This window comes from Piliocolobus tephrosceles, chromosome 19 (genome assembly GCF_002776525.5).
Source record: "Piliocolobus tephrosceles isolate RC106 chromosome 19, ASM277652v3, whole genome shotgun sequence".
Lineage (NCBI taxonomy): Eukaryota > Metazoa > Chordata > Mammalia > Primates > Cercopithecidae > Piliocolobus > Piliocolobus tephrosceles.
Genome location: NC_045452.1, coordinates 19,356,032 through 19,372,128, shown reverse-complemented (window position 1 = coordinate 19,372,128; position 16,097 = coordinate 19,356,032). Strand labels below are relative to the sequence as shown.

Genomic DNA, 16,097 nt, shown 5'->3' with positions numbered 1-16,097 from the left:
GGTTCATGCCATTCTCCTGCCTCAGCCTCCTGAGTAGCTGGGACTACAGGCACCCGCCACTACGCCCAGCTAATTTTTTTGTATTTTTAGTACAGACGGGGTTTCACAGTGTTCGCCAGGATGGTCTCGATCTCCTGACCTCGTGATCTGCCTGCCTCAGCCTCCCAAAGTGCTGGGTTTACAGGCGTGAGCCACCACACCCAGCCTATTTCTTCATTTTTAGAGACAGGGTCTCATTCTGTCACACGCTGGAATGCAGGGGCTCCATCATGGCTCAATGCAGCCTTGACTCCCTGGGCCCAAGCAGTCCTCCCACCTCAGCCTTCTGAGTAGCTGAGACTTCAGGTGAGCACCACCATGCCTGGCTAATCTTTTTAATTTTTTGTAGAGACGGGTCTCATTAAGTTGCCCAGGTTGTTTTCAAACTCCTTGGTTCAAGTGATCTTCCCACCTTGGCCTCCCAAAGTGCTAGGATTACAGGCATGAGCCAGTGGACCTGGCTCGCACTTCACAGTTTCTAAAACATTTTCCAATGCATCATATCACCCAATCCCCAAAGCAAAAGCCCTCCAAGTTTGTATGATTTCTCCCCAATTTACAGATGAGGAAATAGAGGTTCTGAGGGTGACTTCCTCAGGCCCATCTCTGGAAGGTGGAGGGGTGGAGCTATTAATAGAACCTGATTGAGCCAGACGTGGTGGCTCACACCTGTAATCCCAGCACTTTGGGAGGCCGAGGCTGGTGGATCATGAGGTCAGGAGATCAAGACCACCCTGGCTAACACGGTGAAATCCCGTCTCTACTAAAAACACAAAAAATTAGCCAGGAGTGGTGGTGCGCACCTGTAGTCCCAGCTACCTGGGAGACTGAGGCAGGAGAATCGCTTGAACTGGGGAGGCAGAGGTTGCAGTGAGCAGTGATCGTGCCACTGCACTCCAGCCTGGGCAACAAGAGTGAAACTCTGTCTCAAAAAAAAAAAAAAAGAAAAACAAAAAACAAAAGAAAACAAAACAAAACAAAAAACCCGAACCCGATCTCTGGGCTCCCAGCTTCCCATGCCACTAAACATCTCATCACCACCACTGGCCAGAATGCCAGAATTCCTCTCTCCAAAGCCCTGTGGCCTGCACGGCCCCTTCAGCCTGTTCCTCACAGCAGCCTCAAAAACAGGAGCTGCTCAACCTACTCCAAAAATGGGGACACCGAGGCCCAGGCGAAAAATAAGACAACAGATGTTTGGGATGGGATCTGCCTTCCTCCTCCCACCTCCCCCAGCCCACGGCCCCTCACCCTTCTTTCTCAGGTGGCCACAGCAAGTTGGGTCCCAGGACTATGGCGATGTTGCTGGGTGTCATCTTGTTCACCTCCTGCTCCTCGGCCAGCCGTGCCAGGAACTTCATCAGGTACCTAAGGGTGGAGGCAGGCTTAGGCCAGGGGCAGAACGCACCCAGCCCTGAGAATTCTCCAGCGCAGGGTTTCCAAAGAGTGTGAAAGACACCGCCCAGAATGGTCTTAACATTGTCACAGTTAAAGCAGCTTATCCGCTGAGCACCAACCCTGCGGCCGGCACCGAGCCACGTTGAGGCCTCGAAGCCACCCTACAGGGTAGGGACTGTTACAGTCCGCAGTTTTCAGATGATGACGCCGAGTGGCCTGCCCCGAGGTGGCATGCGAAGTCAGGCAGTATGGCTTCAAAAGTTCAAGGTCTCATTCACTTCAATGCTTTACATAAAAATATGTATGTGACTAATTTGGCCGGGTGCAGTGCCTCACGCCTGTAATCCCAGCACTTTGGGAGACTGAGGCGGGTGGATCACCTGAGGTCAGGAGTTCGAGACCAGCCTGACCAACACGGTGAAACCCCATCTCTACTAAAAATACAAAACTTAGCCGGGTGTGGTGGCAGGTGCCTGTAGTCCTAGCTACTCAGGAGGCTGAGGCAGGAGAATTGCTTGAACCTAGCAGGCGGAGGTTGTAGTGAGCTGAGATTGCACCACTACACTTCAGCTTGGGTGACAGCCTGAGACCCTGTCTCAAAAAAAAAAAAAAAAAAAAAATATATATATATATATATATATATGTAAATGACTAATCCATCAAAGCTACATTTGCAGAAATATTTCTTAGAATACAGTGACAAGGCCAGGCTCAAGCCCAGGGTCCCTGACCCCAGCTGGGCTCTGGCTCTGCGGCAGGCTGGGGGGGCGGGCTTGGGCTCACCTGAGGTTGCTGAGGTTCTCGGGGGGCAGGCGGCTGCACACTTCTTGGAGGGCCTGCAGCCGGGCCCCTGGCTCCTTCAGGCTGCGGGGGGAATAGAGAGACCTGTCAGCCAGCGCAGGGCTACCCCTTTGCATCCTCCTCCTCCCCATCCCGTCCCTCCTCCAACATCCTCACCTGGCCGCCCTCATCCAGTCGTCATAGAGGTCGAAGGTCATCAGGGGCTCTGGAAGCTCCCGCAGATAGGACTTGAGGGCACCTGAAGCAGGAGTGTGGGGAGGGTCAGAGGCAGCCCCCACCCCGCTCTCCCACTTTCTCTGTAGAAGGAACCTCCGGCCTTTGTTCACACTAACGTGTCTAGGTCTGACAGTTTCTTTGGGCTGCAGGCCCTTTTGAGAAAATGAAGGCTAGCCATCTTTTCCCCAGAAAAATGTACAAACATTTCGGGGCGCTCATGATGGATCCCACATTAAGAACCCCTGAGCGTCCTCAGTCTCCTCAACAGAATATCAAGTCTTGAAGCCAGGCTATCTTGGGATCATTTCAAGCCACTGCACCCCTTCCCCCCAACCTCCTGCCCAGGGCTCCCCGGATCAGGCACCTGCCACGGCATGCGGGTCGGAGCAGAACTCCTCCAGGCTGTGGGGGTCCGAGGCCATCGTCTGCTTGAGACGCTTCAGCACTGAGGCCCCAGCAGCCAGACGGAAGAGACCCTGGGTTCAAGAGTGGGCAGGCAAGGGTCATAGAGGGGTGGGCAGGGCAGGATACCCAGGGGCCTTGTAGCCTGGGGTGTGTCACTGGCCCTCGCTAGGCCTGTGTCCCCACTGTTCTGGCCGGCAGTGTGGGCACCATGGTGTCCACAGGCCTCAACCTTCAAGGTCTAGAATTCTGAGCAAAGGGCGGGGCTGGGAAGTCTGGGAGGAGGTGGGAAAAATCATGGGGAAATGGGAGCCCAGTCAGAAGTGCAAGGGGGGGGCCAGGCGCGGTGGCTCACGCCCGTAATCGCAGCACTTTGGGAGGCCCATGCAGGTGGATCACTTGAGGCCAGGGGTTTGAGACCAGCCTGGCCAACATGGTAAAACCCCATCTCTACTAAAATAAAAAAATTAGCTGGGCATGGTGGTGGGCATCTGTAATCCCAGCTACTTGGGAGACTGAGACACAAGAATTGCTTGAACCTGGCAGGTAGAGGCTGCAGTGGGCCAGGAGCGCAGCACTGCACTACAGCCTGGATGACAGCGAGATCCTGTCTCAAAAAAAAAAAAAAAAAGGGCCGAGCACAGTGGCTTATGCCTGTAACCCCAGCACTCTGGGAGGCCGAGGCAGGTGGATCACCTGAGGTTAGGAGTTCAAGACCAGCCTGGCCAACATACTCTCATCTCTATTAAAAAATACAAAAATTAGCTGGGCGTGTTGGCGCATGCCTGCAGTCCCAGCTACTTGCGAAGTTGAGGCAGGAGAATCACTTGAACCCAGGAGGCGGAGGTTGCAGTGAGCCGAGATCGCACCACTGCACTGCAGCCTCGGTAACAGAGGAAGACTCCGTAACTCAAAAAAAAAAAAAAAGAAATGTAAGGGTGAAAGGAGGCCCCAGCAGGATTGCTGAGCAGCTCAAAACTAATTTGGGGTATCTGCCACCTCCAGGGTCTGTCTTCAGGACAGGGGGACAATGTATTCACAGCAGATCCAGCCAGTGTGTGCCAGTGGAGCCCCTGGTTTGAGAAGTCACCTTCTCATATGACTCTGGGCATGGTTACTTCTGTACCTGTCTCCCTCTTGTGAAATGGAGCCAGGAATGCAAAGGCTGCTAGCACAGCGCCTGGCCCACGCGAGCATCGACACGCGGGAGGTAGTGTGGATGCTGCAGGAGGTGACCATGTCTTCTCCCAGGGAACTGGGCTTGAAAGAGGGAATTACAGGCACCAGGACAGGGCAGCATGTCGGGGGTTTGGGACAGAATGAGGGCCCCAATGCTCCTCCTTCCCCACCTGCCCCAGAAGACCCCACCTCTTCCTTCATGCCCTCAGAAAGCAGCATCATGACGCAGGCCTCAATGGGCAGGGCAATCTCCCGGCCCAGCTCATGCAGGTGGGTTGCCAGTGACACCCCATACACCCTGGAGAAGTGGGTGGCTGCCATCGACGGGGAGTGGTCTGCAGGGATGAAACAGATCAGCGGCCCAGGGCCTTTCCACTCAAGCAGTCAGGCAGGGGCACCCCCCTGATGTCCTCAAGGTGGTACTACCTGCCACCGACTGTCCAGGCCCACATCTGAAATCATCCATCACATCTCTCGAATTGGCCCGCCTCCACTGCCTCTGTCCTAGTCTAGGCTACTGTTGCCTCCTTCTGCCTCACAGGCCTGGCTCTAGTCCTGCCCCTTCACTCCACCCTCCACACGGCAGACAGAGCAGCCTCTCCGTCACAGATTAAACCCAGCTCTCGGAACCCAGCCACAGCTTTCTGCTGCCTCAAGCTTCTCAATAAGCCCCGAGCAGGGCGGGGTCAGGGGTGTGGTATCGCCCGGCCTATGTCCCCACCTGCTTGGCTGTGGTTCTCCCTCAGCTCAGCCAGGGCTGTGTCCAGAGAGCTCAGTGACCTGCGATGGTAATCGGCTTGAATCTCCAGGAGCTGTGGGGACGAAGGGACACCCTGAGCGGAAGTGAGGGAAGCTGAGCCTTCTCTAGGGTTCTTGAGAGCAGACACCCCCTCCACCATCTCACAGAACCCCACTGGCCCCTGGCTGTGGCATTCAGCCCCGAGCTCTGGATGGCTGGGGCCTGGTCTTGGACTCACGTGAATGAAATAGTTGGCATAGGAGTCCTCCTTGGTAACAAAGTGGTACAGGTCAGCCAAGTACTCGTCCTTGGGGACAGAGAGGGGAGAGCTTACATTGGGTGAGGCTGGGGGTCTAGAGGGAAAGAGGAGGCTTGGAGGGGTTGGTGACCCGCCCCAGTCCACACAACTGCAGGTGGAAGTCCCAGCCAGGCTCCTCTCTTCTGCCAAGGTTGGTGCTTGGGGCCAGCCCATGGAAACTCCCTCAAACTTTTCTGGCTTCTCGTCCCCATCTCTGTGTCCCCATAGCCTTAGCACAGTGCCCTGTTTTTTTTTGTTTTTGTTTTTTTGTGCGGTTTTTTTTTTTTGAGACAGAGTCTCGCACTGTTGCCGGGGCTGGAGTGCAGTGGCGTGATCTCGGCTTACTGCAACCTCCGCCTCCTGGGTTCAAGCAATTCTCCTGCCTCAGCCTCCCAAGTAGCTGGGATTATAGGCGCCCGCCACTACGCCCAGCTAAGTTTTTGTATTTTTAGTAGAGATGGGGTTTCACCATGTTGGCCAGGCTGGTCTTGAACTCCTGACCTCATGATTTGCCTGCCTCCCAAAGTGCTGGGATTAGAGGTGTGAGACCCCGCGCCCGGCCATGCAGAGTGCTGTTATCATCCAATCATTCATTCACTCTTCATTCATTCACTTACTCATTCAGCAAACACACAGAGGGAACAGACCAAGTCTCTGCCTCCCCATGTTATGCATGGGGTACAGACAGAATAGGGTACAAGGGAATGGTGGAGCTCTGCTGCCTCCTAGCCACATGGCCTTAGGCAAGTCATGTCACCCCTCTGAGCTTCAGCTTCCTTGCCTGTGAGATGGGGCCAGGACCCACCCCTGCCACCCCTATACATCCAGGAGACCCATGTGGCCCTCACCCTGCATTGCTCCACCTTCCTCTTCAGCTCCTCCTCCTCCTCCTTCAGCATCTCCACCTTGTTGGCCATAGTCGTGTGGCTGTGACTGCCCGGGCCGCCTCCCAGGCCTTGACTGCTGCCTGAATTCTTGGTTGCCTGACTGAGCCTGGGGATGATCCCAAGGGGAGCTGGTCACCTGCCCTGTTGCATGTCCAGAGCCAAGTGTCCCGTCCATACAGCAGACCACATGGTATTCTAGGATTTAGAGCTGCAGATCTGAGAGCTCCAGTGGCTGGGGCCTCTGCCCAGGCTGGGCTACGAGTGCGCTGGGTTGCCCCCTGGTGGTGGGATTGGTGATCACAGCCACCCAGCAGAGTGGAGAACGGGGTCGGCTGCAGGACTGTTTATGGCAGTCTTACGCTTTGGGGTCGCCCCAGCACCAGCTGTGACACACAGGGGCACACCCTCACAGATACCCTCACCACCTGTGTTTCAGGGACCAGGCATGCACAAGTATACACACTGTACTCAGCGGACCCCACAGCATCCTCCCGGTGTGGCCAGGGCCTCAAAGTTCTACGACCATCTCTGTGGGCTGACCCAGATATGAGCCCCCTGAGCAGCTGGGGCTCCCACCTGCTCTTGAGTGTGTTCCAGTCAGATACGAGCTTCTGGAGGCTTTTCTTGTGCTTCAGGATGGCTGGCAGCTCCTCCTGAGGATGGGCATGGGGGGTCAGTGTGCTGGGGGAGGAGGGAGCCAGCAACCGGGGAAGCTGGGGGCTGGGAGCAGGGCACAGGCTCACCTCACTCAGCCTGCTGAGTGGCTGCAAGACGTCCCTCTCCAGGGTCATCTCAAACTCGGCCAGGATGCGGGCCAGCTGGTTCTGGATGGCACAGCTCATCTCCAGGGCCTTCCTGTGGACACAGCACCCCATGGGCCCAGGCGCCCGCTGCCCTCACCTCCACTGGAAACACGTGGTGGGGCCTCTCCTCCTTCAATTCCGGCCCCTCCTAGATATCCTTCATCTCTGCTAAGGCCGAACACCCTCCCAGGCCTGGCCACCCTCACTGACCTGAGAACTGTCCCCGGCCTGGTCATTCTTCCGATGTGGATGCCCTCACCACCTGGACCCCTCCCAGCTGAGATCACGTCTTGGTAGCCCCAGGTGAGGGCAGGGCCCCGTCTATGCTCACCCCATGCTGGAATCAGGGTCCAGCTCCTTGAAGCTCTCGGCCATCGTGGTGGACAGAGCCATGAGGGGAAGCTTCTTCTGCAGGGAGGTTGGGGCCGGCGGTGACTGTCCTTGCCTCCCTCCACCCTGCCTCAGAACCAGGCCAGCCCCTTGGGGGCAGGCAAGGAGGGAACCCAGGAATGCCACAGTCCCAGATGAGAGTGGAAACAAGATGACAAGGCGTGGTGGGGGTGACATTTCCCTGAGACCATGGATGGAGCCCCTCCCCATCTGAAGTGCCCTTTTCCTCTTCCCAGAAGCCACTTGACTGGGCAGGAAGGGATGGCCAAGTCATACTGCAGACTGGGAAACTAAGATGCAGGGAGGGCAGGGAGCTTGCCCCAGGTCACACGGGTGGAGGGAGAATGGCAGGGGGAGCTGGCCTGGGAATGGGGGCTCTTTCCCCTGTCCCAGGGTATATGTGGCTGACCTAACCACTGCTGAGCTCCAACGCTCTATGACTTCCAATTTCCTTGCCTTGGCCACGCTGAATTGTCATCTGATTCCAAAACATGGCCCCACACTCCCACCCCATCTGGAGTTACGGAGAATGCCTGCTTTGGGATCAGAGACCAGGGTTCAAACCTCAGTTCTGCCACTTACTGGCTATATGACCTTGGGCAAGTGACTTTACCTCTAAGCCTCCAATTCCTCATCTGTAAAACAGTGCCTTTCCCAAGGGTTATTGCCAATGTTCCATGAGACAATGCGCTAATATGTTAACAATAGGCTAGTAGTTATCAGCCAATAAACATTGTCTCTTGATTAATACATGAGTATCCCTCAAAAGCCAGCTCAATTGCTACCTCCTTCAGGAAGCCCTCTGAGGCTGCCCCATTGACAGCCTGCTCTGCATGCTGACTGGACAGAGAAGTTCAGGTGCTGGCAGAGGCCTGGCCTTGGCTTATGGGGATTGGTGCACAGGGAAGTGGGGTAAAGGTGACAGGGAAGGTACAGGGCCTTTTGAGTGCAGTGCCAGAGAGGCCTTGGAACAGAGCAGTCTCCATGCCCTTGGTGCCACTCAGACTGGCAAGGAAACCCCAGCCCCGACTTTACTTCCCCATTGGACGGAAGTCTCCTGCTCAGGCTCCTCCTTCCCAGGACCCCCGACTCACCACCCGCTTGTCCATGTCTGCCCCACTCTGGCCCTGCAGACAGGCCTGCAGCCGCTTGTGGACGTTGTGGGCTGCTCGCTTGGCCGGCTCCAGCCGCTGTTCTACCTGGGAAGGAGGTTTGGAGGTTAAGGATCAAGAAAGGTTGTCTCCCCTCGAGCAGGAAACTTTCTCCTGTCCCCTGGGGACCCCATGGCCAACAGCTTGAGGAATGACTCAACCCGGGCCCCTAGCTGGCATCCCCGCCCTGGCCCTCTGCTCCCACAGCCTGCACAGGCCTGCCTTCCCACCCGCCTGGCCCAGGCACGTACCTGCAGCAGGTCCTCACCCAGGAACTCAGCGGTCTCCGGGGTGCTGCAGGGGGAGAGCGCTTCTGCTGAGCCTGCCTGGGTTAGAACGCCCCCTGCTCCCCCTCCCCGCAGCAGGGCACCTGGACCCCAGTGCTTCCACTGTCCCTCCCAGGTGCGGCCCGCCCTGGGTGGCCCAGTTGCCTCATCCCAGTCAGAGCACATTCCACGGGGGTGGGAATAGGATACCTGAGTTTTTCCTCCTCCACCCAGGGCTGTGTCCTGAGAGAAGGCGGACAGATGAAACTGAAGGGGAGGCTGGGAGACCCAACCAGGGCCTAGCTTTGGGACACAGAAGCCTCTCTTCTGCCCACTCCCAAATCCTCAGTCCACCCCAGGACGAGGAGTATTAGCTGGCTCCAAGAACGGGAAGTGCGGGAGCTCAGAGTCCTGGGCTCAGTCACACAGCACTCTGGACTACAGCTGTGGGCAGGGGTGCACAGGCCCCTGGACCCCACCTGGGGACACATGGGGGATGCCGAGGCCCATAGCAAGGTGGCCTGACTGCCCAGGCTACATAGGCATCTGTGCCAGTGTGAGACTAGAACCAGGTCTCTGGACACCCGGTCCCCTCCCCGGGCCCAGAGAATGGGGAACTCCTGCGGTGGGGAAGAGGAGCAGAGAAGACAGGCCCTCAGAGGCTCCCCAAACTTCCGGCCTCCTTGCCACCGGCTCAGAGGCTGCGGGTGGGAGCTGGGAGACCTGGGGATGTTTCCACCTGAGTCTGGGAAAAGCAGAAACGAGACAGAGAAGCAGGAGGCCCCTGAGGTGGGGGGAGGGGGAAGGGAAGGGACGCTGCAGGCCAGGGGCAGACCCCTCTTCCCGCCAGGCCAGGACCCGTCTCCTCCCCTCGCCCCAGGTCTGCGGCCCTAATGGACCCTCCTCCCTCCCCGGCCCAGCAAGCAGAGGTGGTGAACTGCCCCACTGTCCAGAGGGAACAAGTGAGGTCAGGAGGACCATCCACTTAGAGACTCGTAGGGACAGAAAAATCTCAGTGTCCTAGGGCAGAGAGCATTCTCCCGCCTGAAGCCCCCTCCAATCCAGTAAGGGGGGGCATCCGTTCCCGCAAAGGCCACCCCTGCTCCTCCAGCTCTGCCCGAGAGACGGGGGCGGCGTTCAGAAGGGAGGAAGAGAGGGTCTGGCCGCTCAGAGAGTGGCTGCCTAGCTGTCCCCAGTCTCCCCCATGCCCGTCTCCCCAAACCCTTTTACGACCCCTCAGGTCCTGCCGGGGTAAGAGTGGGGCTGGAAGGGGGTGACACTCACCGTCCCAAGCTGCCCGTCTGGGCCAGCTGCCGCATGCGGTGCAGCTGCCTCTTCATCATCTTGGGGGCGGGCTGGGGGCTGCGGGGTCACGGCGGGGGTCGCGGGCCGGGGCAGCCCCCGGCCCAGCCTGCCTCTCCTGCGGCGCGGCTCTCGCCCCGGATGGGTGGGCGGCGCTCTCGCTTCCTGGGCCGCCGCGCTGCTCTCGCTGGCGGCCGGCTCTCTCCTCCCCCGCTCACGACTCCGCCCCCGGCCCCCAGGTCACTCCTCTCTCCAAGTTGGTTTCCTGGCTCTCCCCCGGCTTCCGGGCCCCCCGGCGACCCCCGGCCGGGCCCCCGCTGCTGTGAGTCCGCCGACCGCGGCCGTCCACAGGTTGTGCCCCGCTCCTCCTCCCCGCAGCGCCCCGCCCAGCCCTGGTGGCGGGAAGCAGGTAAGCCCGTTCCTGCCCCCGCGCCCGCAGCCCGCCCCTGATGGGGTGCCTGCCCCACCCGCAGCCGGCAGGCCCAGGGTATAAATAACCTTTGCATCCCTCGCAAAGGGGAAAGAGGGTGCCAAGCGAAGGAGGGGTGGGCCTTTCTGACCTGTCCTGGCCCCTCTGGGCTTGCAGGGATACTGCCCTGCACTTCCTCCCGCAGTGGACCTCTGGCCCCCTGGAACTAAACCCCCCACCACTCGATGACTGGCTGGAAGCTTTGGCTTCCTGGGGCCAAGGGCTGCTGTATGGCCGTGGGCAAGTCCCTGGAACTCCAGACTCGCTTGCCTCTAATGGTCTGATGGGCCAGCTGTCCTGGGCCTGCCCATCCCGCAGAGTGGACAAGACACCCCTGCCTGCCCTTTAAGGGAGGTGTGTGCCACCCCCTCAGCCACCAGGAACCCTCCCAGAGCGGTTCCCGACACCCTGTTCTCCACATCTCCCGGCAGTTTGCTCCATCTGTGAAGCTCATCTCCTCTCATTCCTCCTGGCAAACCGCCTCAGTCCCCTTCCTTCTTGTAAGGCAATGATGTGGGTGCTGCTCTGACCGCCCCCAAACTCAGTAATTCTCTTTGGCCCTCCCCTCAACACAGAGTTAGGCATACAGTAGGTGCTTCATAACTGCTGGTTATACAAAATGTGAGAGCCTTTGGGAGACAGTAGGCTCTCCTTACCCAGCACTGCTGTGGCATCAGGAGCCACAGGGGTGGGGGGGAGGAGGGGAGGGTGTGCCGCAGAGTCCTGCCACACCCTCTGCACTTTGCTTTGTTAGTTTCAGTTCAGTTTGAGACTAGAGCCACTACTGTGTGCCGGTGCGGACTGGGCGCCTCTCAGAGGCAGGACCTTGGCCCCACACATCTCCATTCTCCCAGTGCCCAGCACTGGGCCTGGCACACTCACTGGCTGCTTCTCTCTTCCCTAATAAGGCAGGCCTCATTGGGGGTGGGAGGAGCTGAGAAGGGAACCCAACAGCTGCCTGCTATGGCCAGAGCCTCCCAGATGGGAGCCCACCTGAGTGTGGAATCCTGGTGGGAAGTTGGGAGGCTCCAAGATCAAAGCTCAGGCCAGGATGAGATGTCAGGCAAGGTTCCCTCCCCCATCTCCCTTTTCCCAACAGGAAGACTGCTGGCCAGTGACTATGGGTGGCATGGCAAGGGAACCTCAGGTGCCATCCTTCCTGTCTCTCGGGAAGTCTCTGGACTATGTAGTGCCCCTACTCTGTTCCAGCCAAGCCTCCAGCCCAGACCACACTGGGCCTGGGCCTGTCTGGTTCCCTAGCTGGCCGAAGGTCCTTGAAGGCAAGGTTTGGCTTATACCTCTGTCCCTCCTAGATGTGCCCAGTCCTGAGCCCCAGCTCTGGCCTGAGGAGGGGTCAGTACACGTGGGTTGTAGCAGCAGCTGTGGTGGAAACTACCCCAGCCATACTGTCAGGCTAACTGAGCCCTTGCCCCGCACCCCTGCCCTGGTCTCCAGACTCCCCTCCAGCCAGACCCAAGCGTCCTGGGCAGGAAAGGTGCCCTGGGCCTTTGAGTTGGATTCGGGTGGGACGGCTGTGCCTCCTAGCTGGGTGATGGGTAGATTTTAGGCCCTCCCTTGTCACACTTGGATGTTGAATCATAGAAGGATGGACTCCCCAAAGGTTGGGTTAGAGTTATAGGCTGTTCCTTAGAAGGATGTTGTAATCAGAGACTTACGGACTCAGAAGTTTTGATCAGTGGGTGTTGGGATCATGGCCTTTCTAAACTTTGGACACAGAAGGGGGACCTCAGGGATCCCCAGCCAACCCCTCATGGGGCCCTTCCCCAATCCAGGGGCCTGTTGACTTGGGTGGTTCTCTACTAGGCTAGTCTTAGCTGGCTCCTGCTAAATCCTCTGGGGCCCAACAGTGTGCCTGTCACAGTGGCTCAGGCAGCAGGAACAGAGAGAGCTTAAGGGTGTGGAGGAGGCTAGCTGGCCAGGCTCTGGGCTCTGGCTCTCACTAGCTGGGTGACCTTAAGTGGGACACTTCACCTCTCTGAGCCTCAGCATCCTCCTCAGTAAATTGGAAATAACAGTACCTACCTCATAGAAGGATTAAGTGAATTAATAGATGCAAGATGCTTATAAAGTGCCTTGTGCTGTTTCTTGTTACCATCGTTATTCAGCTTGCCAAGTCAGGAATGGAAAGACCCCTTACCCCCATTCCTGCCGCCCCAGTGACCCCTGTGTGTGTCTAGCTGCCTTGGGACAATGGGACTTTTTGTCATGTGCTATAGCATATCCTCCCACGAGGCTGTTATCACTGTCCCCATTTTACAGGTGAATAGCCCAAGGCACCTGGCCTAAGGTCCCCAGCTGGGAAAGTGGTAGAGGCCAAGTTAGGAAGCAGATCTGACAGTCTCCTAAGCCCACATGGGCTCTCCCGCTGTGCCAGACCCAGAAGCATCGCCTGGGAGCTCCAGAAATGCTGGCTCTCAGCTCCGCCTTAACCCCTGTGGTTGCTTTGAGGGCCCGGCAGCCTCTGTGCAGATTTGTCTGCAAAAGCCTGGGACAGTCTAGGTAGCGTGTGCTGGTAAGGCTTGAGCAGGATGTGGGCAGGGAGGTCAGCAGCTGAGTGGTGGTGGTAGCAGGGGCTGCAGGAGCAAAAACATCCTATTTTAGACACTTTGACAAATTGCCTGTTTGTAGCATCCCGCGGTGCTGCCCTATGTGTGGACTTCCACCCAGAGCGGCCGGGCCATAGTGAGATCTCTGGAGCTCTAAAAACTCCCTCACCTCCTTCCCCAAGCCCAAAGGACTTTCCAGGAAGTCCTGGGGTGGCCCTAAGGCCTGAGGACTCCATTTTAATCCCGATAGCCCTGGAGGAGTGTGTACCCTTAGCCTAGCTCCAGAGGACAGCCCGACAGAGGCTGGGGGGAGGACTTGGGAGGTAGGGGCAATGTGCCATCCTGGTAGACACTTCAAGACTGCTGGCCCAGGCTCAGCCCCTAATGTGTGACTTCTCTGAGCCTCACTTCCCATTTCACAGGGCAGTTCAGAGGCCTAAGGCGGGAGACTACAGGCATCAGGTCTAGTGTCGTACCAGGTCCGGGGGCTCCTCTTGCCTGCCTTGCTGGGCCAGTGCCCTGGTTGGGGGGCCCAAAGAGACTGGGGGAGGGGGTATGTCGAGAGACCAGGCACAGTGGCTCACCACAACACTTTGGGAGGCTGAGGCGGGTGGATCGCTTGAGCCCAGGAGTTCTAGATCAGCCCGGGCAACCTGGCAAAACTCCGTTTATACAAAAAATAAAAATATTAGCCAGGCATAGTGGCATGCGCCTGTGGTCCCAGCTACTCAGGAGGCTAAGAGGGTAGGATTGCCTGAGCCCAGGAGGTCAGGGCTGCAGGGAGCTGTTTTTACAACACTGCCCTCCAGCGTGGGTGACAGAGACCTTGCCTCAAACAAACAAAAAAAGAAAAAACTGACTAGGGGCCGGGTGCGGTGGCTCACACCTGTAATCCCAGCACTTTGGGAGGCCAAGGTGGGTGGATCACCTTAGGTCGGGAGTTAGCCTGACCAACATGGAGAAACCCCGTCTCTACTAAAAATACAAAATTAGCAGGATGTGGTGGTGCATGCCTGTAATCCCAGCTACTCGGGAGGCTGAGGCAGGAGAATCGCTTGAACTCAGGAGGCAGAGGTTGCAGTGAACCAAGATCGTGCCATTGCACTCCAGCCTGGGCAACAAGAGCGAAACTCCGTAAAGACGACGACGATAACAACAAAAAAACTGACTAGGCAGGAGCAGGCTCCCAGGCTCCCAGGCCCTTACCACTTCTCCTGGCTGCCATAAACAAAGAGTGTGCTGCGGTTGCTGAAAACCAAAATTAACTGCTGCCTCGGCCAAACCAACAGAAATGGAAGTGTGGCTTCGAGATCTGGGAAGTCCCATTGGTCTTGGCATGGCACTGGGGGTCACCCTTCAAGAGACAGAGCACACGCCTCCCCAGTGCACTGCATCCCAGCCCCTGAGACTGCAGGGCGTAGTGGCCCGGACCTCTGTGCAGCAACACGGTATTTGGGGAAGTGGAGGCCCAGGGTCCTCTCCTCTGGTTAAACCCACCCCCCAGACTCTCAGACAGAGGCAGGGCTTCTGTGGTACCTCATGTCTTCACTCTCAGGGTGCCACACTAGCTCCCAAGTCCTTGCCAGCTTGTGAACTCTTAGGACAGGGGCTGGCCCAACGGCTGCTCAGGAAACACTGGCATGACTGACAGGCTGGCTGGGTTAAGGACAAGGCAAGGGAGAAGGTCCAAAGGCTGAAGGGACCCCACCTCCCCATCCCCGGAACAACATCCTGGGTCCCTCCAAAGCTGACAGCCTGGCTCCTTTGCCCAAGGACTCCTCAGAGGGACCTTATAGCTCATTGAGTCCCTCTCCCCTTTTCCAGAAAGGAAAGCACCTTCCTCAAAATCACACAGAAAGCCAGTGACCCAGCCAGAACCAGCCCCCAGACTCCCAGCTCACAGTCCCACCTGTTCCCCACGCCAACCTGTAGTCCTCCCTGCCATGGCCAGTAATGAGACTGTGCTGGAGGTGGGACTCCAGCACCCCAGGTGGATGCTGCAGGCCATACGGTTTTATTTCAGGTAGAATAAACTTCTAACCTGAGTTATCGTCAGGAGACATCACAAGTGTGAGTCCTGCAGGGTAGGGGAGGGGAACAGGAACGAGGCCACGTGGCTGGGACAGGGTGTCTGCAAGCCTCCAGGGGCCAGACATCTGTCTGGAGGGCTGTGCCAGGGTGGGAGTCCCACTGTAGGGATCTGATAGGAAGCGCCCGCGGGGCGCAGCTAATGCCTCTTGTCCCCTCAGCAGTGAGGTGGACATGGAGGAGCTCTCAGCCTGCGTTTCCAGTGTGGGCCAGCAGAGAGGGGCCCCTTGCTTGCTGATGAGTGTTAAAGAGAGTACAGGCTGGGAGGCGGGTGTGCTGGGCAATTCTCCAGCATGTCACAACCATATCTAAGGAGAAGGGTTCAGCGGCCAAGTTCTGATTGGGAAACACTACATGAGACAAAGTGAAAATGGCTTCTTAAATGAGGGACTTCCCAGGGTCTAGTATGGGCTCAGTCAGCTCAGCAGAAACCGTGGGCAGTCTCCCCCAACTCATCTGAGCAGGGAACACTTTCCTGCAGAGCCACACGCAGGGCTGGCCTCCCACACAACGGGGCCCATCTGCCTGGACCTGCGCCCCCTCGCTGGAGGGCTCTCCCAGCTGTGTGGCCTCGAAGCCACGCCCAAGCTTGGACCCCAGCCTCCTGGTTGGAGAAAACTCTGATAGCACTGTGTCAGAGAGAGCTGCCGCTGGGAGTGGCAAGGGCCCAGCTCAGGGTCCCTGGGTCGGCTCTGAAACAAACTGCGGCTCTGAAACAAACTGTGATTGGTGCTGGGCAAGGGAGTGACGTCTGGGGAGAGGGAGAAGCTGGGCTTGGACTTCCCTCCGGGGTGCTACAGCATCGAGGTTGTGTGGAGGGCTGAGCACAGCAGGAGGAAGTCGTGAGGAGCCAGGGGCCTCCCCCTCAGTGTCTGTAGCAGCTGGGGCTCCTGCCAGGCCCTGGCGGTCGCCCACTTCCAGCTGGGACGGTCCTGGTCCGCCACAGCCCAGCGCCCTCTCTGATGACTCAGCACTGGCCACAGGCCCCTTTGCAGGGCCTCTTCCGGTGCAGGGCCTGGGGGCGGTGGGGAGGGGGCACACGGCCTGACCTCCAAAGACGGAAGTGGAGAGGTCTACAGGGCAGCCCTGGGGACCCTGAACT

The 16,097-nt window shown here is 58.0% G+C and overlaps 2 protein-coding genes across 6 annotated transcripts in view; one reads left to right on the top strand and one right to left on the bottom strand.

Moving 5' to 3' along the window:
- The window catches only part of SH3BP1 (SH3 domain binding protein 1), a 21,241-nt gene extending 11,210 nt beyond the window's left edge, over positions 1-10,031 (bottom strand). Inside the window, exons 1-14 of one of the 2 annotated variants that reach the window (XM_026449682.2) lie at positions 9,854-10,031; positions 8,555-8,597; positions 8,247-8,351; positions 7,094-7,170; positions 6,703-6,814; positions 6,536-6,612; positions 5,921-6,065; positions 5,013-5,081; positions 4,757-4,847; positions 4,225-4,370; positions 2,819-2,930; positions 2,395-2,476; positions 2,221-2,301; positions 1,291-1,407 (exon numbers count right to left, since the gene is read on the bottom strand). In XM_026449682.2, coding sequence (XP_026305467.1) covers positions 1,291-1,407; positions 2,221-2,301; positions 2,395-2,476; positions 2,819-2,930; positions 4,225-4,370; positions 4,757-4,847; positions 5,013-5,081; positions 5,921-6,065; positions 6,536-6,612; positions 6,703-6,814; positions 7,094-7,170; positions 8,247-8,351; positions 8,555-8,597; positions 9,854-9,912 — 1,316 coding nt within the window. In that variant the 5' untranslated portion in view covers positions 9,913-10,031. Of the gene's footprint in view, positions 1-1,290; positions 1,408-2,220; positions 2,302-2,394; positions 2,477-2,818; positions 2,931-4,224; positions 4,371-4,756; positions 4,848-5,012; positions 5,082-5,920; positions 6,066-6,535; positions 6,613-6,702; positions 6,815-7,093; positions 7,171-8,246; positions 8,352-8,554; positions 8,598-9,853 lie in introns of those variants that run through there. The other variant, XM_026449683.1, reaches the window with a different exon arrangement.
- LOC111549039 (atherin-like) overlaps positions 9,860-16,097 on the top strand; it is a 34,531-nt gene continuing 28,293 nt past the window's right edge. For all 4 annotated transcript variants that reach the window (XR_004228622.1, XR_004228623.1, XM_031934612.1 and 1 more), the window contains exon 1: positions 9,860-10,280. Coding sequence is in view for 2 of the 4 variants with exons in the window: in XM_031934612.1 (XP_031790472.1) it covers positions 9,887-10,280 (394 nt within the window). In the remaining 2 variants the exon portion in view is untranslated. The remainder of the gene's footprint in view (positions 10,281-16,097) is intronic.